The sequence below is a fragment of the Scophthalmus maximus genome, chromosome 20, assembly GCF_022379125.1.
Source record: "Scophthalmus maximus strain ysfricsl-2021 chromosome 20, ASM2237912v1, whole genome shotgun sequence".
In the NCBI taxonomy this organism is placed as follows: domain Eukaryota; kingdom Metazoa; phylum Chordata; class Actinopteri; order Pleuronectiformes; family Scophthalmidae; genus Scophthalmus; species Scophthalmus maximus.
The window spans coordinates 15,819,375-15,840,842 of record NC_061534.1 but is presented as its reverse complement, the minus strand read 5'-3'; the positions used below and the strand labels follow the sequence as shown (position 1 = coordinate 15,840,842).

At 40.4% G+C, this 21,468-nt stretch overlaps 1 protein-coding gene across 1 annotated transcript; it reads left to right on the top strand.

The window, feature by feature from the left end:
* The first annotated feature begins 10,906 nt into the window (after positions 1 to 10,906).
* Positions 10,907 to 20,696, top strand: LOC118284628 (tricarboxylate transport protein B, mitochondrial). The gene is made up of 9 exons (XM_035607488.2): positions 10,907 to 11,279; positions 14,679 to 14,786; positions 16,334 to 16,433; positions 17,249 to 17,387; positions 17,505 to 17,589; positions 17,846 to 17,950; positions 18,049 to 18,164; positions 18,251 to 18,324; positions 19,072 to 20,696. The coding sequence occupies exons 1-9, from the start codon at positions 11,168 to 11,170 to the stop codon at positions 19,184 to 19,186; spliced, it is 954 nt and encodes a 317-aa protein (XP_035463381.1). The 5' UTR covers positions 10,907 to 11,167; the 3' UTR covers positions 19,187 to 20,696.
* Positions 20,697 to 21,468: the final 772 nt, after the last annotated feature.

Here is a 21,468-nt window from a genome sequence, read left to right as displayed (position 1 = left end):
ATATATTCATAAGCAGATATAAGGGGACGTTTAATAATGTACAGTATTTGTCTGCAATTAATACAATTTAGCTGAAAAAAAACCAATTTCATTACGTTTATACAGCAGCCTCCACATATAGGTTCCCACAGGAGGAGTTGATTTTGTTGACAAACTCATTAATGAACATATATATCTGTTTACAATTATAGTGCGTGATAAACCAGTTATTGGGTGGACTTAAAAAGAAGAGTTTTCTGTGGAAAGGAGTTCTTTCTGTGGAACCCAGCCTTCCCCAGAAAGGCTGCCCTTCTGGTTCAGGGATGTCGCTGTACCTGTTGGCCAAAGTGCGGTCTGGTAAAACCAGTGTTGTACCAAAGAGACAGCCCGCATGCCAAAGTCCGCATGCCAAAGTGTCCTTGGGCAAGACATTTTAACCCTGAATTGCCTCTGATGGCTCTTCCGGCAGCGTATGAATGTGACAGACAAAGCATGGTAAATGGCAGCGCTGTACGAATGTGAAGTGTGTGTGAATGTGTAAATATGATTTGTGCTGTAAAAGCGCTTTGAGTGGTTGACAGAAAAGCTCAATATAAATACAGTCCATTTACTGTGTTTCTATAACTTGCGATGCGGTAGTTTCACCTCAACCGTTAAGATGAAATGTCACATGTACAAATGTCACATGTAAACAGTTGAGATTTAAAAAGTACAATTGGGAATTGACACCCAACTGTTCTGTAGAGACAGTTTAGAAAAAGAAGAGGAAAAGGATATTATGGTTTGCTACTTTGGAAACACCCATTGTGCTCTGTAATTATGTGGTTGTGGCTTTTCTATCTTCGGCACATGGAGACTTGCGTCCCAGCTATACATTACTCTGCGGGTCAAGTGCCCAGACAGAAAGGAGCAAGTGCAAAGAAAAACAAGTGGGTCAAATATTGTTGTGCTAATGTATTTTTGTGTCTGAGCATGAACTAGCCTGGGACCCAGACCAATACTGGGAGCTCATTTCATTCGCTCTGCCAGACTACGGTCTGGATCTCCTCCATTGGGAAGTGATTTCCTTCCAGCAGAAAACTTGCCAGTCCAATCACAACCGATGATCCAATAAGGGGCGGGGGGTTTATACCGTGACGCGGAGAGAAGCGACTTTTGTAACCGACCAAGGCTGCCGCTGATGAACGAGCCTTTGACTCAAAGTATCTGATATTTTCAAATTTCTCCCACAAAAACGACAACACTGGTTCACAGACATCGTGGAATCATCATCACCGGCATCCCTCAACAGACGTCACATGATTCGTTGCTCTCACTGGTTGTAGGTCTGTCCAATTGCGTCCGGAGGCATTTTGGTCCGCGTCCGTTGGTAACGCCTCTTGCAAATCAAAAAAAATTAAACGAGAGGCCCCAGACTAATACGCATTTGAGTATTAGTCTGGCTACGCCAGGCTAAGCATGAACATAAGCAGAAGAAAACAAAGTAAAGAAAGATATGCATTAACTCTAAATCCAAGGTTTAAATAAAAACATTTATTCAAATCTGTAATATATTGATTTTAAGTTTTTGATTTTATGACTTTACAAGGAGACATGCTGTGACCTAAAGTACACACTACCTCTACAGTATGTAGTCTTGGTAATTTAATTCTGTACAAAGGTGAATTCTCTAAATGCTAAATCTGACCTCTGACCTTTCATGCTAGTCTGAAAACACAAGGCAAAAACACCAACCTCAATGTTCCTAGTTCCACAGCACTGTCTGTATCTGCAATCTGCGTCTGCTCGACTACATGCTCGAGGTCATTTAGTTTATTTATACAGCTCTTTATCACAAGAGAGTCTCAACAGACCGAAAAGAAGCAGGAGAAGTAAGAGAAAAAAATGAAACTGTGAAATTCTAAAGGTACAAAATAGGACATTAACAGATAAAGTCATGCAGTCAAGATTTAATATTCCTTATAATAAATGCAAATTCTGGAATAAGAGGCAGGGACTTAATCATAATTTTCCAGCTACCAAACTAAGCCTCCCTCAGAGAGGAGACAGACCCATTTGTCTGGATACCTGTTTGCCAGTGGAACATTGCTGAGACAGAAGGAATTATGTTCCCTTTGCTTCTTAACGAACCAAGTACTTTCCAAATTTCCACTGGCAGGTCACCCACTTCTGTTCACTGAGCTGAGGCGCTCACTGCTTCATCAGCAACACTGAGAGGGGGAGAAAAAAGGTTCCCAATAGACCTGAATTTGATCAAAACTTACAGAAAAACACTGACAAACGTTTCCACTATTGGAAGTTAGGATATTTTTCGAAGCTTTACATTTTTGGCCATCTGGAGGCAGCGAGGGCAAGCTGAGAACACAACACTGACCGATGATCACTTGTAGTGGACTTGTTATCAGACAGATGAATCACACTGCGGTGAACTCTCCCCGACAGTATGAAATTCTGATGCGTCGAATGGCAAAGTGAAAACAATGCGGCAACGTTAAATGAGTTGCTCGTGGTGAGGGGCCTACATTATTTTCACAGAACCAGCATTTCCCATTGACTTCACAGATCTTTGCAGAGACAGTCAGCTCATTGTCAAGCTGTCCAGCCCACGACTCTACTGTCGTGGTTCCCGCTCACCTCTCAATGTGGCCATAGTTTTTCGGCCTCGGCAGGCAGCAGTTTTCAACAACTAAAAGCTCAGTGGACACTACCTGCTTAGCACCAAAGCTAGCAGTTATCTGCTGAACACTATCAGCGAAACAGCCAGACATTTCCCTCAGAAGTTGGTGGAGACCAAAAACGGAGCCAGAAGAGGCATTTTTGATTTATTTTCACCGGGTGGAAACAAACCTTACTCCAGAATAAGGATAATGTTGCTCCATGACTGTATGATCATAATAATTTCCTATGATTTTAACAGCTTGACCTTGAACTTGACATTGATGTTGAAGGGCTGGTGCAGGAGTCAATGTGACAGAAAGAAAACAATGCACTTCAATAAGACTTGTACAAATGATTTCAACATATAAAATGAAAACAAATGTAAAAATACACATATGAGGGAAGTACTGGGGTACCGATGAGCCAATGATTTTCTAAAGAGACCACATTTATTGAAATGTATGCAACTGCGTAATTGCAAAAATGAAAATATGTCTCTGTGACTGAGTTGAAATAAGTAATAAAAACAGAGACCAATCTGAATCAAATATATATTTCAGGAGCACATGTTTTCGGCAGTGCAGCTCCTTTCTCCCTCTGTAAAAGCTTCTCCAGGCTGGTTTCTCTCCACGCCCAGGTGGGTTAGAGGGGCTGCTGACGCAAAACAGTCGAATAGGTCAAGTGATGCTTTAAATCAGGCCAGAATTGCTCCTTCATACATACGATTTGACCACACAGTCCTGCATTGAGCCCGGCCCCGTCAGGTGACCTCAGGAACGCAGAAAAACATCACGTGGCAAACGAAAAGATTTCGCCCGCCTTGCAGGAATACATTGTACTGGCACCCGTCCCCTCGGTGTAACCCTAAACTCCGCCTTAAATCAGTTTAATGGAATAAAAAAAAAAAAACGGCCATTTTGGTAAAAAGAAGAAAAAAAAGGAGTGGTCACATTTTAATCGGGTGGCGCGCGTCGGGCGATGCGTGGGAGGAGCTTGCTTCCTGAAACGCACCATCAGCTCGGGAGCTCTGAATGCGGCTCAGTTCAGGAACTTGTGATAGTCTGTTGATGCCGAGCGGAGTGAAGCAGACTTCACAGGAAACCCAATGAAGTTAGTCAGACACTAATATGTTCCCAAAGTGAAGCCCGCGTTTTCTCGTCCTTGATCCTTCTTCCTCGTTGTGGGTCAGATCATGTCCTTGTTTTATTGCTTTTATTGTATCTCGCGATGGTGAAGAGTTTGCTCTCGGGCCGCGCCTCAGAGAGGATTCCTCTCTCACACTAGGGACGAGAACCCTTAAACCTCTGACAACTGTCAAAAGTCCTCAAAGTTTTTCCAAATTGTGTTGACTCAGGAGCAACTGCGCTCGGTTGTAGCTCCTTGAAGACGCTTTCTAAACCGAGTTCCAGCTGAAGAAGGCCCCTTGGATGAGACGCGAATCTGTAACCGAGTCCAGCCGCTCCCGCGTCAACACCCGTTTTGGATGACTATGACCTGGAAGACGGACAACGTCCGCAGACATCTTCAGAGAGGGTGCGTCGTCAATGAGAATCCTCCGTAGAGCCATGAACAAACGACCGGACATAAAACTCCTTCTGCTGACAAATTGCTCCAAAAAAGCAAAGAACTTGTCGCGTGCTACGTGGCACAGCGGCTCTATTTTTTTTTTTATAAAAGCACTGGATCAAATAGCTGTGTGATTCAAACATCCACGGTGAATTTTCTGCTCTACAGAGCGTATTTATTTGTGTATTTGTAGCTCATTATTTGAGCTTTCTACTCCCTGTGCGCAAACACAGCGTCCTTGCTCGGCACCCTTTGGTCGCCTTCTGCTCCTTTGTTGCCGTCCTCCTCCGTCCGAACTCGTCACATACCGATGTCACGGACAGGACCCGACAAGCTCATGCGGCCCTTGAGTCTGACTGTGTCAAAGAGGTCTCTCCCTACTGGGGAGCTCTCACAGTTAGGTCTGGTAATATGTCAAAAATACAGCCCGGGGCCTCTCCCGGTGCCTCTCATACCTTTCAAGCGCTCGCCGAGCAGCGGCTCCAGTATCTGTATTTCACTCGGAAAAAAACCAAACAATGACATTTCAATTGTTCGGACACACACAAACACACACACACACACACACACACACACACACACACACACATATTGTATAATGGACGTTGGAGTTAAACTTTAGATGTCCTGTGTTTCACCACTGACTTGTGCTTTTCCACCTCTTTTTTTCCCTTTCAACTTTTTAATTGATAACTTATGTGTCGTTGCTGGTTGTGTTTTGCTTTAGTAGCAGATTACAAAAGTCACTCTTCAGGATTGATTATTACATGAAAAACACAGACATACCTGTGGCTCTGCCTTAAGCCACACTGTGTGTGTGTGTGTGTGTGTCTGTGTGTGTGTGTTTGTGTGTGTGTGTGTGTGTGTGTGTGTGTGTGTGTGTGTGTGTGTGTGTGTGTGCGTGTGCGTGTGTGTGCGTCTGTGTAACTGTGTTGTGCAACAGGAATTCAGCATGACTCAACAAGTACGTCCGAGGCACGTGCTTTAATTTTGGTGAGAACTATTTATTGTTGGCCGCACAGAAATGGAACAGGTGCGTCTGTATTCATTGCGATACGGCCTCTTAGAATAAAACTACAGGTTTGTGAAAAAGTCTGACTCTGCGTACATCGTTGTATGACGCAATAGTTTGAGTTATTGTTTTTTTTTCGTCAATTGCAACAGCTCCCCACAATCCCACAATTTCCTGTCAGCTCAGTGTTGCTATTTTTAAAACTATACACACAGTGTAGTGTAGGTACAAGAGTCATCTCATTATGGAATTTCCATTTGAGCACTATGACAATGAGATGTTTGTTGGATCATGTGCTGTGTAATTTTAGGTTGATTCATTTCGATACCAATGGGATGATTTAGGTGCATCTACATCCTCCTATTACAGTACAAACCACAGCTACAGTGACGTCAGAGCCACTAACATAGTCAGCTAAACTCTAAATGTGTTTAGGTCACATTAAATAATTGTGTTTCACATAATATTTGTAAAATAAACATTTTAACCAGATTATTACTGTTCGTCTAAAAATTAAAGCACTGTCAGTCCATGTGCAGACATGGGAAACCATGTGAAGCCGGTCAACTGTCTTCTTCTTTCTGATTTTATAAGGATAATAACCAAGATACAATGACCCAATGTTCTTTAAGATTTTCCGATACATTTTGAGTTGTTGCTTGTCCTATATTAACACTCGTCTTTATTTACATTTCATGGGTTGTCACATTTTTTCCCCAAGATTATCATCAAAGTTTTAAAGGTGAAAATCTGTAAAGAAATCACCTTAAAAACACCAGACTTTTGCTTTATTATATACTTATTTATTCATTAATTTATATATATATATATATATATATATATATATATATATATATATATACACATATATTCAAAAAGCTATACCATAAATACTCATAGACCCAGTAGTCATGGGGACTAGGCAAGAATCGAGAGTATGAGGAAAAACAAAGAGAAGCAGGTGTTGTTATGTTCAGGGATTTTTGAATTTAAGAGAATGAGTGGCACCTAGTGGCACAAAAGTGTCATCACAGGAGTAAACGAATGAAGAACAAGAAGAACAACAACAGCTTCAGCTATTTCAGCAAGTGCCCCAAAACCAGTATCCCCTTACATTAATGAAACACCTATGTGAACCAGAATCGACAAAACCTCAACAAAACCTTGAACTAGTGATGAGTAACAGTTTAAAAACCCTCTGACAAACTACGTCTACAGGAGCTGCTCGTTTGGTTTGGGGGGACTTATTTTAAGCACAGGGAATGGTCAGGAGGATTTCCTTTGACTCTGGTTGCTGATCTTCAACATGTTTGCCAGCCTGCTGGGACGAGAGAGAGAGAAAGAGAGAGAGAAAAAAAGAGTAAATTCTCATATGGCAACAACACGATAATTGTGAATTTGTATTTTTACAAGCGTAGGTCAGTGAAAACCTGGTCCAGAATTTTCTACTTATATCATTATTAACAAAAGAAATACAAAATCTGTCGCATCGCCACGTTAATCTTAATGAAACATTAATATTATATTTTCTGAAAAAAACTCTTGCCACAAAATCCTCCTTTATTTGAAAAGAATTCATGACACTGACATGGAGTTGCAGGTTTATTTGGTGAGTTCACTACTGTGCCACAGTGCTCCAACAAATCCTTCATGAAGGTTATGTTTACAGCCAGACAATATTATTGACTAATATCACCTTATTACAGATATTATTACAGATATATCATCTCTGCATATGTGTCAGTCCATAAGTGACAACACACTACAGTATAGAAAGGCCAAAGATATGTTTAAGATCATTAAGAAACAGTGTCTCAATTAGTAGATTCTCCACCAGAGGGCGCTGACAAGTTAATTTTTATTATTGTAAAATATGCAACAGTGCATGTGCTGGAATTCCTTGACGCCAACTCTAAGACATTGAAATCAAAAATGTTAAAAATGTTGATTCAATTTTATGTAGTTTGTTATGTTTACAAAGTTTCTAATGTCTTGTCTAACCTCAGGGAAATAAATGGGTGGGAAATATGTCGTCTTCTCTCCGCTGTTTGTTTGTTTTTTAAAGGAAATTGAGCATAAGCCTAGAGCCATGCTAACTGTTTCCCCTGTTCACTGTATTTATGCTAAGCTAAGCTTACCGGATGCTGGCTCCAGTTTAATATTTACCGTACAGACATAAATGTGCTATAACTCTCCTCATCTAACTATACGATAAAGTGAATAAACCCTTTTTCCCAAAATATTGTAAAGGATGAAATAGACTACTTTTTGTGTTCTACTTTGGACGGTAGCCAGGCTGCTGGCACTGAGTTTAGCCAAATGCAGTAGGAGCTTTGGTGAACATGCTTCTTTCTCCTCCTCTGTCCATCTCCCAGAGCTCTGAGGAAAAGTTTGCGCGTCCATCTACTGCAGCGTCTTTACAACAGTGACCAAAGAGTAATACCGCCAGGAACCACTAGGGACACGGAAAATTGTCTGGTGCCTCTTTGAGTTTGACTTTAAACAACTGATATATATATATATATGTTGTCATAGTAATGCAACAAAGCAATGTTATTTTACCACAGCACCCAGCCAGTATGAAGCACCCATTTCGGTCAGGTCCCAGGGATGTAAGAGAGGTCGTCCTGGCCCATGGGCAACGGTGAACAGGCCCAGCATGATCTGAATAGTCTGTAAAAGATTCAAAATTTAATTAAAGCTGCAAGCAGCATTGGACGGGCCAGAGTACTCGATGGTGGGGTGTGTCGCAGTCGAACCGGCGCATCATTTGGGTGAACCTGCCATGCACAGGACTCAAAAGTGTAGAGCATGCTACTTGCACCTCATTGCTTTGGGCCCTAATAATAATAATAAACACTTCGGTGCTCGGGCCCTAATAACAATAACAACAACAACAATAATTATAATAATAGTAATGAACTTTATTTAAATAGTTTTTTTTTTTTTAATTAAAAAAAAAAAGAAGTCAGTTTTCAATGAGCAGGGAATGACTTGGGTGGGGGAGGGGTCGACCCTTTGTTTTCGAGGTGTGGCCTGGGAGTTACCAGCAGGGCCCCATCTGCTGAGCTCAGAGGTCGAGAAGTCAAATAGCCGCTCAATAAATCATCAATCAATAAAGATGTTTGGGTCCGCGGACATTTAAGTGAACAATAACATGTAGATATGTAGATGGAATCAGTGGCGACCCCAGAAGTTTTTCACAGGGGGGGGCAGATGGGGTGACTGAAAAACCAAAAACCACTCTATTATGCTGTTGTAGTATATTTTGGAGTTTTTGAGGTTTGGAGAGTTGGATTTTGTTTATTTTAGTCTGTTTTTGCTATCTTAGTTATTAAATACTTTTTTCCTTCATTTGGGTCCTGCTCCTTCAAACCTGTGACACTTAAACCTAACTATACTATTTAACTATTATAAAAAATATAATTTAAATGGATAGTACCTAATGTATTTACCCAATGTAAAATGCAGAATTCTGCTGCCTTTGTATATATCAAATTGCATTTGTTTTTATTTATTATTGTACTTACACCTAACTATACTATTTAACTATTATACTATTACTGGGACTCTCTGGGACTCCATAACGAAAGGTCTATGCATATTTTGTTGATATCAAGAAGGACCATTCCATCTGGCACGAAGGGCTTTTCTATGGGCCACTACAGTGGCATTGGAGGAAAACATATGATGCAATCAAATCTATGTACACAAATGGTAAATATGCAGTTGAAAGACAGGATAGGAGACAGACAAACTATTCCCCAGGTTGTGGAGTTGGGCCAGAGGTGGAAGGTTGGTCCAATTTACTATCTCAATTGATGAATATGCATGTTAATCCACTCCACCTGCCCTCACCCAAATGATAAATGATACAGAAATAATAAATAATAAATAAATAACATGCTCCTACATGCTTATGACCTGATGATGACGTGATCCTAATTCATGAAGGAATTTTTACTAACACAGTTTCAATACTGTGCAACGAATGCTTTATACACCTCGACCTCCCTCTCACACACCTCACAGCATACAGCGGGGGGATTAAAATTTGTATTTTGTGTGGGGTCCAGGAGCTGCTGAAGATCAAAAGATATCTATAAAGTAAGTCCCTTGGTCTGGATGAAGCTCAGCAAGTCCAAAAGTAGTATCAGCAAAGCGTACATAAAATATAAAAAGTAACAGCATTGACTTGCTCGAGGTGTAGCTAGCTTTATGAAGTCAGACAGTTTATTCCAATTCAGACTTTTCTCTAATCTTTGCCTTTTTATGTCAACAAGTGAGAGTTTTACTTATTTGGGCTTCAAATTAATTGTTTATAGGGAAAATGTATATATGTGGTAGAACCACTTGAGGATATTAAATATGTCAAGGAACCTAAAAGAGGTACCGTTTTTCAAAGAGGAGACACTGTTTTCATTTTCCACAGAACGTTGTATTTAACAGACGTTTGTATCTTTTTGTGTAACATCTTAAAAGTAACAATAGTTCCTTAAGTTGTCAAATAGATAAAACACCTCATATTTACCCTTGAAAAGGATTTAAGGTTTAAATGATCATACAAATGAATGTAAGTAGTTTCTATTTGATCAATTCCAGGGCCGGCTCTAGACATTTTGATGCCGCAGTCCAAATTATGACTGGGTGTGCCCAAAGAAATGAAGAATAATTTTTCAGACGTACATTTTGTATATAAGGGCAGCAGAATGTAATGTAATGTAAATGTTCTCTGCACTGCTGGAGATATTTTGCTGATCTTGCAAGAAGCCTGTCTGTTGCTTACGGGCCAGGAAAGTTTAGCGTTGAATTTGGACATAGTTAGTTTAGTTTAGTTTAGTTTAGTATATACTTTATTTATCCCGAGGGAAATTCAGGCATCCAGAGGCATTTACAAACATACATACATTAAACATACATCAATCCTACATAAAATAAAAATACATAATTAAATAAAATATTAAACTAACTATAAAAACTAGCTTATTACTACAGTGACTAGTGTAGTGTATTTTGTCGATATATGGAATGAAAGGGGAATATGTGATTACATCTCTTTCTTTGGAATGCCAAGATAAGGGTCTCCTGATAACCCCTCACCTCACCTTTTGACCTCTCTAAGTTTTACGACTCACATAGCATATCTTGGATCAACCAGATGTTCCTACTCAAGCCAACGATGGGCCTATAAAGGTAACCCCCAAGAAGAGTCGGGAGGGTTGTCATTTTGGCCGGACACTCTCCAAGCTCTGCAGTGCTTGTAATCGATTCTGGTCTGTTTGTAATAAACCTTTATATACAATCAAGACGGTGTCGGCGGACTTCTCTTCAATACATCTTCACATCATCGCTACTTAGTATACAACACTAGCTTATTACTACAGTTATGACCATGATACATTTTTGAAAAAACAGCTGATCATTTTCTCTGAAGCAGCTGCAGCTTAATTCCTGTTTTCTTTCTTTCTTTCTTTTTTCCATTCACAAGTATTGTTCTTCACCACAGTGGAGCTGGGTTGGAAACAGCGCCCCCTACAGAGCACGCGTTGCATTCAAAGGCTGCAGGGAATCTGCGACGCGGCGGGCGACGAATCGCCGGTCCTCCTTAAATGTTCGTGACAAACATGGCGCTGTCCGTGTCGGCTCGGAGGGGGAGGGGGGAGGGGGGGGGGCGTCGCGCTCCTCCCCTTCCCCGCCCTGAACGAGCACCGACTCGACGCTCTCAGTGTGTGCGCGCCGTGTTGCTGACTCGACTGTCAGAAAGTGCACGGACGCTTCAACTCGGCGCCGAGGGTCCAATGGTTCCGCAGCGGCTGCGCGCCCGGTGAGTGTGTGCGTCGCGACTCCTGCGCGAAAGAAAGGGACTCGGCCGCGCGTCCGCTGCCAGCGCGGGGGACGTCCGAGAGGAGGCCGACAACGAGGGAGCAAAAGTTCGGCCGCGGCACCGCAGCCATGTCGGCACGACCAGGCTTCGCGAGCCCGTTCCACCGACCTCGGTGTTTGGCCGCTGCGGCTCCGTCGGGCCGGGCCAAACCCACGCACCCTGGCAAGGCGGTGGTGGCCGGTAAGAAAGTTTTCCGCGCTGCATTGCGCTACAATCTTTTTGTTTTGTTTTTGTCGTTGTTGCCCGCACAGGAGCTGAGTCCGCAGAGGAGCTCGGCGATCGCTGCACCCACATGCATCGGAGAGGAATGGGCTCGTCTGCACGGCAGGGAGTCCTGCAGCAGTCATCTCAAATCCCTTTAAAAAAAAGAAAAAAAAAGGCCTAAATTCCATTTTCAAAGGTCTAAAATACTCATTTGTAATCTGTCAGAATTAGCAGTGTTACTTCATAAAAGTTTGTATGTGTTTTAGAAACTACGACTGCCCCCCCCCCCCCCCCCCCCCCCCCCCCCCCCCCCCCCCCCCGCCTTTGATCAACACCTCTGTTGCTGTGTATGATTAATATGTGGATCTTAAGTCCACTGTTAATGTACACACGCGCTCCGTCTAACGATGATTTCATTATTTGGCCCTTTGCTGGGCCTTCCCCTTGATATCTTTCCCACTTTGGGCGGCCACAGCGATGAAACGAGTATTGCGTTCTATGTGTTTGACAAGGATCCACTTTGTGAACTCTTGAAGACAATTCCACGTCGTGTCGTCTCACCACATGAAATATGGTACGACCAGATCCCCTATGGGCTTCTCCATACATCGGTTTCTCTAAGCCTGCCAGGACAGTCAGTCTCAGTGTACAGTAGCAAAACCTATCTTGGCGACTTGAGGCGTTGCAGTGTGGTGAATCCTCACACATCGTTGTAGACTTTGGCACGCGCTCCTTCTCAGAGACACCCGGTACAAGTGAACTCTGACTGCCGCCCTGGCTCATCAGTCAATCAGTGACCGATGCCCAAACGTCCCAACGGAGCTCAGCGTGTGCTACAGGGCAGTCATTATTGATGACGTTGCAACACCATTAGGAAGCATGGCGGAAATCTGCTTTGTCGTCATTGTTGAGCGTGAAAGAAAAGTTGGGTTAGCTCTAATTTGACCGTCAGCAGTTCGGTTAGTGTTTGCTCTTGACCTAGTGCCCTTACAGTGTGTGCTTGGAGGCCCCCGGGTCATGAGCCACAATGACCAAGCACATATTGCTCCGTCAGCCCCTGCACACATTCACCTGGGTTACAACGTGCCTGCGACAAGCCCAGTTCAGGAGCTTTTGCAGGGGGCCACGCACAGTCAAGGTGCTCTGCCATGCTTCCCCCTGTTTCATCATATCACATGTACTACGTAAAGTTAGCATGACATGTAGGGATAATTCAAAGTCAACGACTGAGCATAGCTCACGGTCGTTGTGGTGTGTGCTCACGGGATGACAAGGCAGCTACGAGAAAAGTCACAAGCGAGTGGCTGGGTCATAGTGTCGTATATTTTGCCTCTGTTTGGGTCATGCACATTAATGTGGACCAATGTGTGGGTCACAATGTACAGAGGAACTGGGTTACACTCAGGGAAATAAGCCTGTTTGCTCTTTTGGACAACTCTTAGATAAGATTGGAAGCAGGGGGAAACGGCTAGCACGGCTATGTCTGTTGGGAATTAGTGCGAATAGGTCCCAAAATGCCAAACTATTCCTTTTAAAAAGTGCAATAGGATGTTGTCAGCACTACATATGATGAGACAACTTGTGAGTAGTTTTCACACAGGCTTTATTTAGTCTGTGGCAGTTATTTATCACCAGTAACCCCGAATACAAGTCAGGTAAAGAAACCCTTTGATGGTCATCAACGTCCTGTTTAAACGCTCTGAACAATGAAATACGACGCAATCCATCTTGTTACAATTTTTTGGAACCGATAACATTAACCTATGGCCATTCATAATGAAGTTTTCCTGAAGCAGGACATGCTTGACCTACGTGACCCTTGAGTAAGTGTTGCAACTATCTTCCAAAAGAATCTGTGAATAAATGTTGACAGTCAACCTTTCTTTCCAAGTCGGACCTGATAAACTGGTTTCTCTCATCTTTTTCCAGCTTGAATACGTGGACAAAACGCAGGTACTGCATGGAGGCATGTGTGCAGATGATGACAGTGTGGACCGATTCATGTTTAATTCGTAGCTACAGCTTCGAGGCCGGTCTCTAACCAAAGATAAGCCCGGGTGTGTCATGACCAGCACTGTTAGAGCCTCGGTTGGGTCGTCCAGCCTGTAATCTTGTTTTTGTACACGCACGACAGGCCTGACTTGCATGTCCGACTGTAGGCTGGAACCAGAGGTGTGTTGCCGTTCTCTGCATGACCATAAAAGAGTGCATGTTGAAGGCATCAATAGAGAGTCTTCTTTAAGTGTGTGCCAGTCAAGTCAAACTTGTATAAATTTAAAAAACTTCTGAACATCTGAAGTCTTTTTTCTTTTCTTTTTTTACCACCTCTGCATATTTTGCATGTCTCTTTTATTCAAGGCCTGTGTAAAGGTGTAGCCAGGTCCATTGGCTGCACACGGAGGCTAGTTGGACAAATTTGTCCAACTTTTCAGCTGTTGCACTAGAAGCCCATGTTCCCTTCACCGTAGACTCTGTAAACTTGTCACTTCTCTCACAATCCGACCACCCTCTGACTGCTGCCGAGTTGTGGCACGGTGACGTGGTGAACACAGTGTACTCTGACTGGAGGCTACACACCCCCTCGAGTCGGTTCAGGGCTGAGGGGGAGTATCTGGGGGGGCCGGATCACGCTGAGATCAGCCGAGCCAATCGGCTGCAGGGCTGCGAGTTTGCTGTTGAACGGCAGATGCGTGACAGCCGGGATTTTAAGGAGGAGCTGCTCTGCACGCTTCTGCCGAAACACTGAGCAGCACACATGCTTGCAGAAGTCGTACTGTATAATGTACACTTCCTCTGACGGCCACCGTTGTGCACCTTGCTCACACCATGTAAAGTCAAACCCAGAACTCATCTCGGCAACTTAAACTGTATCTGACTGCACCCACAGTTTTATCTAACTGTAATTATGTCAATAATTAGTTATGTATTTTATTTGCTGCCTCTTGAAAATATCCTTTCTTCTTTTTTAACGATCCTCCTTCTTGCAACATGTTTCTGTGTGCATATGTTTTTTTAAAGCGAGCTGTGTTGCATCTTTTTGTATTAAATGTCATATCTAAATTCAGCGTTATCATCTGATTTAAAACATTAGCATGCAAGACGGTGTGGTTAATGAAAATTACACTTGATGCACGAGACAAGTGTAAAAGTATGTAATTGTTTATGGGAACACAGCATTTCAAATGAATATTACCTAGAGAAAGTATATTACATGAAGAAAAGTTTGATTTGAGTGTATTTGTTGTTGCAGGGGTTCAGTCAGTGTGTTGATGCAGTTTTCACAAAAATGCCAATTTCTTCCTGAAAGCTTGTGTGAAGCTGATCTTGGTGTTTCTCGATTCTTAAAATCTGTGTGTTTTTCCCCTGTTATTTCAGGTGGGGTTGCAGGAGGCATCGAGATCTGTGTCACCTACCCAACAGAGTATGTCAAAACACAGCTGCAGCTCGCAGAAAAGGCGAATCCTCCCAAATTTAGAGGCGTCAGTGAGTAAATGTTTCTCTTCTTTTTTTCTTTACTGAACTACTAACTTTAACTAGCTGTGGAAAGTTAATTTCCTCTCCATTATCGCATTTGATGGTGATACTGGCAGTTGTATAATGAAATGGAAAAAATAATAGAAATATAATACCCCCTAGATACCTCAGCAGGCCAGAATTGTTTATCTGGAGTTGTTATTCACAGGGACAACATATCTGTAAAGGAAAAAAAATCTGATGGCTTTCTTAAACAGAGTTGGATGAGAAGATTAATATCATTCTGATGCCAAGGGGGGGTCGTGTTTACTGTGTCCACGAGAATAATCCATTTGAAAGCCCCCTTTTTGACCACAGGGGAATTTCAGAGTTCAAGAGTTGTGACATTTTTTCAGAAATGGCCATTGGAAGTTCACTAATTCGCAGGATGAGTTAATATATTGTAATTTTAGTCTTATAGAGTTTTTCTTTGTAATCTTATTATTCATCAGAGGAAAAAGATCTACTACATTACATTACCTGAGCACTAGCCAAGCACGTCGTGCACACAAGTTCAATTTGAAGGCAACAATAGAATAAAGAGAAAAGGCAGGGAGGAAACTGCGAAAGACAAAAAGTTCATCAGCATCTTTAACTGGGACAACAAAGTAAGTGCTCAGATGTCAATTTGGGGTTTTTATGAGGCGTCATGTGGTGGACTAGTTTTTGGCAGGTGCAGTAACTTAGTGGACCTCATGAACAGATGAACTGTGCCTGGGTAACTGATTCCACTTGCTCCTCGCCTTTACGCTAAGCTAAGCTAACTGTTTGTGAACAGATCCCAGAGTTCGTTCCAGACTTCTCATTGACAACTACTCCTCTAAATGTCGTCAGCTCACATTGCTACTTATTTCATGTCATGAAACCAAACACCATGATAGGATCCCCTGGTAGAATATGGATATGTCAAAATGCTTTTTGATTTACTTTTTAATTATTTGCATCTTGAGCTGTCACACAGCTGCTGTTTTTAATCATGTGATTTCCTTTCCCCAAAAAATATTATTACAATGTTGCCAACAAACCAACAATAGTAAAACATAGTAATTTTTCAATTAACTGAATCATACCAACACTACAGATGCCTAGATTTGTAGAATTATTTTCACTTGATTGTTAAATTTGGACTTTGTTATTGCGGATTTGAGCAAACAGATGTGTATTTGTGTAGTAAGCTGTTCTTTGTTATCTGTTCTATGTGTGCTTTTGAACTTTGGCACAGACCATGTTTATCTGTTGAAAGTCAGTATGAAGGGCTGTTGTGTCAGGGTCCAATAGACACGTGAAACCCAGAAAGTCACTATTCAAACTTTAAACACATAATGTTATAGTAGGTTATATAGCAATGCAGCTACTGATTATGTTCACCAAGTATGCTTTTCCTGGCTGTAGTTTTGGAGTCTTTTGATATCAGTGCATGAAGTCAGTGTTTTGTCATTGTAACCCTCAAGCCACTTTTTCATCTTTCTTCTTCTTTCGTTTAATCCCGTCTCTCTTGTGCTGTTGTTCTCCAACAGCGGACTGTGTGAAGCAGACTGTGAACAGTCATGGGGTGAGGGGTCTGTACAGAGGTCTAAGCTCACTGCTCTATGGCTCCATACCTAAAGCAGCTGTAAGGTACTTCAACAACACGACCTGACACGCATGTGCAGGCACAAACACACACTTTAGAAGGAGATACGCCATGCATTATGTAAATTAGTTATTTCCAATATACCTCGGATCTTTGGAATTAAGTCATCCCGATTAAAGTGTATTTTTAAGTTGTTGTGCAGCAATTTACAGAAAATTAATCTAGAAAAGCCAATGTTTTTTTTCAGTTATCAAAAATTTTCTGGCTACAGCTTCTGAGATGAAAATAATAACTATTTTTGGATTGATATTGTTATAATGTGAACATGTTAACAATATGGGTTGTGGACTTTTGCAGCTTGGACTCTGGAAGATTGTGACAGACATTTTTCTTTACAAATTTCTGAGCACAGATTTGTAAAAAGTAATTGAAAAAATATTTTGTAATTGCAGGTGCAGTTTATAATTTTGTTCTGGCTTAATAATTAATTTATTGGCGATGTATATTTTACTTATGTCATTAATAAAACCCAGAACATTTGCAGTTCAAGAAAAATAGTAAACATCTCTGAAACCAAAATCAATTTTGAATAGTTTCCATAGTTTTGTCCTGTCGATCAATTCACATGTTTCAACTAATCATTTCAGGTCTAATTTTCACAACATGGAAATGCAAAAGTTAATCTCACGTATGGCTTATAAGTGATATAAAATACAATTATTACATGCTTTATGAGGCTTTAATAAACCCACCACAAATGACAAATATTTTATTGAGAATATGCTGTTAGAAGCTGATACAGGTTTATTCTCTAATTTTGGTTATAAATCATGTTTTTATTCTTTGTTAATTTCTACAGATTTGGGATGTTTGAGTTCCTGAGTAATAAGATGCGTGACGAGAACGGTAAACTAGACAGCACGAAAGGATTCTTCTGCGGCTTAGGAGCTGGAGTTGCAGAAGCTGTGCTCGTTGTGTGTCCTATGGAGACCATCAAGGTAAAAAAAAAATGTATCTGTTGTATGTCCATACAATCCCTGCAATAATTTTCTGATCTAATTCTTTGACAATTTGCCTTTCAGAATTAATTCATCACTGTTTTGGTTACATTTTAGGTCAAATTCATCCATGACCAGACATCAGCAAACCCAAAGTACAAGGGATTTTTCCATGGGGTGAGGGAGATTATTCGAGTCCAAGGTGAGGGTTTGTTTTTTGTGGGTCAGTTGCATTATACTGCCACCTGCTGTTCCATCTCCACTACTTAAGGATTTAACAGTAATAATGGACATTACTTGTCAAGTTATGAATCTTCATATCCATTATTGAGAGGATAATACTGTATTCTTCCTCAGCCGCATTGCACATGAAAAGTCCATTGATTTAAGTGTTGATGATTGACATTAAAAAGAGTTTTGGTTTTGATAGAGCACTGATATTACTGATTTATCTTCAGGAATAAAGGGGACGTATCAGGGCCTAACAGCCACTGTGCTGAAGCAAGGCTCCAACCAGGCCATCCGCTTCTTTGTCATGACTTTACTGAAGAACTGGTACACAGGTGTGTGTATAAATTGCTTCTTGTCTTTATAATCGACACACAACCAAAAATGCAATCAAAGAATCCTCTGTGTTTTCTTTGTTTTTTTTAACACCAAGGTGGTGACCCCAGCATATACATTAACCCTCTGATAATTGGAACGTTCGGAGTGCTTGCTGGTGCTGCCAGTGTGTTTGGAAACACTCCCATTGATGTGATTAAAACCAGAATGCAGGTTGGTTGAAGAACGTATTCACTTCGTATAATCTCATATCTCAACCCTGAGCATAGTGACTAACATGCATGTGCATTATTCAACAGGGTCTTGAAGCTCACAAGTACAAAAGCACATGGGACTGTACTGTCAAGATCATGAAGCATGAGGGACCAAAGGCGTAAGTTCATATGGATATGATGTATGGAGATTGACTGTCTATTTTTAGTTTAGGCCGTGTTCATGTAGTTTGCCGCAGTTAATATTACTGTACTACATAATACCACAAAATTTGAATTTGACCTCATACTATAAAGTATTCACAGTCTTTACACAATTATAAGGCGGTAACTCAATAATTAGAGCTTAATTTACTCCATGTTCAGCAGGTAACTAGTGAAAAAGAACATATCTTCATTCATTCTGACAAGTATAAATTAAAGGAATGGTTCAGACATTTTGGGAAATACACCTATTTGATCTCTCGCTGAGAGTTAAGTGAGAGGATCAATGCGACTATTATGTGAGGATGCTAAATGTAAAAGCCATGGCCAGGAAACTGTTAGCTAACAAAATCCGCCCATCAATGCCTCTTGACAATTGAAAAAGCACTCAAACTCCTGGAAGGTATTTTAAGTCATTTAACAGGTTGTTTTTTTGTTTTTACACCACATTGATGTGCAAATACTTAAACCTACAATACATGAGTTTTGTTGCCAGGACTCATTATGTCTGCCATGACTCTTGGCCACCATTTCGGGATGTTTTAAAATTATGAATGTTATGAAAATGATTAGTTGTGGTGATTTGCAAAGAAAGGCAGCAAGCTTTCCGTGATAATACATTTCTTCCTAACCTTTGGTAAGTGACTAATTTGCTGCACGTTACTGCGTTTAGCTTATTCACTCTCTCTATGTATTCCCTTCAGGTTCTACAAAGGTACTGTTCCTCGTCTTGGTCGGGTGTGTTTGGACGTGGCGCTAGTCTTCATAATCTATGAGGAAGTCGTAAAGGTCCTGAACATTTTTTGGAAGACGGACTGAAATATACATCCTGGTGCTACACGAGTAAGAGTGTTAGGACAGGCCACCCACAGTAAAAATCAGGGTTATGTTTAGAATGACAAACCAATCTCTGTTAACACTGCTTCTAGGTTCTAATGTCTACCTCCAAGGGATTTTCAGAAAGAATGAAAGGGATCGATAAATTCTTGATTTTATTTATAACACAGCCATTACAGGTTGATCTGCATTATCTGCATGAAAGAAGCTCCAGATTGCAGAGTCACTGTGTACACATGCTTTTTTTTCTTAAATTCCAGAAGGGTAAAGTTCCTGAGGAGCTCAGGGAAAGGAACCTTTACATTTGCTTAACTAGAGAAATGGGAGCACTGTCAATCAAAAAAGGAGTGTGTCTCAATTACAGCTCTTTCAATTCAGTTATATTAAAAAATAAAAACCAATACATGCTCTGACATAATGGGACTCAGATACTATAGACAAATAAATTATACTTGAAAATGAGAGATTATACCAGAGATCAGACTTTTCATACCCTTCTTTATATGCAAATATTTAAAAAAAATCCCCCTGTTTTTAGAAGACCGTTCAAATCCATTGTTTCATACAGACACTGATTGAATAGTCACTCTTCACATTTCACATGCTGCAGAAGTTTAGGTAAATTAAGATGTTAATGCCTTAAATGACAATTGTTAAAATTAAACATGTTATGATCTGGAAAGATGAAGTTTTTATATTGCATATCTACTCAATCTATTTAGAAATGCACATTTCTACAAAATAATCAGTTGAGGTGGTGTAAAGATGTGATTCACTTCACAGAAATGTTTTAATCAATTAACTTAGTAGTCTGATGCTGTACAAAGTGCCAATGTAATATATGATTCATTTTGAGATCTTTTGAGATTAAGAATGATTGAATGTTGTATGTACTTTGACACTAGAATTTTTTTTAATGAATGTACTAAGTTGCACACACTGCACTGGTGCCAAATGTTTAATTCCAGGCTGCATCTGAGTTACAGTATATCTGAGATGGCCATGTTTTCTGCAATTTCACTGCAATTATTACTAAGAACTTCTCCTTCTGAATCCACATTGCCTTTAATGCATAGATATTCCTGTTTGAGAAGTAACATTAACAGTGCCTTCAAGATTTTTCAGATGCTGTTTTCTAATTTTTTATATTAATTGCCTTTACTTTTTACATTAACTGACAAGCCAATGTGCCAACTGCTGCTTAGAAACCTGGCATGAGTCTGGCATGTTTACATGCAGTGCAATGATTTTTTTTTCACATCGTACGGTCTATGTAGGATACATAATGTTTACTTTGAGCTATCTATTTCAACTTTATGTTAAACCGGCCATGCAGACATGTAGACCTACGTATGTCATAGATATTTTAACATCTTTGATGTTTTCATATTATTTCCACATGTAAACTGTCCTGTAGCTAAACTCAGTATTGTGCCTTCAAATTAAATCTAATATGTATGCTCAGAAATAAACATCCGATGTGAGTCTTGAATTTGTCGTGTTCATTTCAGCAGTGGTAGAGTAGTATTCAAGCACTATACTAAAGTACATATTTGTGGTATTGAGTATTTTCCCATCATGTTGCTTTATACTTCTACTTCACAACATTTTCAATGTATACATAACTTTTTTTCTCCACTGCACTTCCAAAAAATGGAAGACCTTAGGAAATGATGCCATGTTAAAGATTAAACTACCTATCCGTTTATACAAGTAGATTGGAAATCATTAGTCGAATGATGAATTCATCTGCAACTACTCTGGTTATCCCTAGTTATTTTTCATTAAGAAATCTAGCTCCTCCAATGCATTGTAAAATGTGCTCCTTTTCTTTAACAAAAAAGAAAGTAAATATTTTCTATCATTTTGAAGTTTGGATTGTGTGTGGGCTCTTGGTTACGGGGCATTTCTCGAGATCAAAAATTGACAAAATAATAAGCAGACGTTAATAATGAAAGTAATAATTGTTTGCCTTATAAAATAGTTGAAACTGAACCCACCACAGCCGTAAACACAGTAGCCATTTTTCTTTCATAAAGTTTCAGTATGAAATCATAAAATCTCTTTGTATAATTAAGATGGGTGGGAAATGTACAGTATGTTAGATAAATAATAATACAAATGTATTACCACACTGTCAAGTGCAGGCAATGAAGATGCTTTGACATGCACATAATTTATATGAAAGAATGAATCACTCTACTTAACTAAACATCATTATTTCTATCATTATTCTAATTGCTATGATTTGAGCTGAGTTTTCA

Bases quoted from the DNA above. Each gene is read 5' to 3' on its own strand.
- LOC118284628 (XM_035607488.2), top strand. From the start codon at position 11,168: ATGTCGGCACGACCAGGCTTCGCGAGCCCGTTCCACCGACCTCGGTGT. The intron at 16,434-17,248 runs GTACTTCAACAA...TAATTTCTACAG, and splicing joins ATACCTAAAGCAGCTGTAAG to ATTTGGGATGTTTGAGTTCC. The intron at 18,325-19,071 runs GTAAGTTCATAT...TATTCCCTTCAG, and splicing joins AAGCATGAGGGACCAAAGGC to GTTCTACAAAGGTACTGTTC.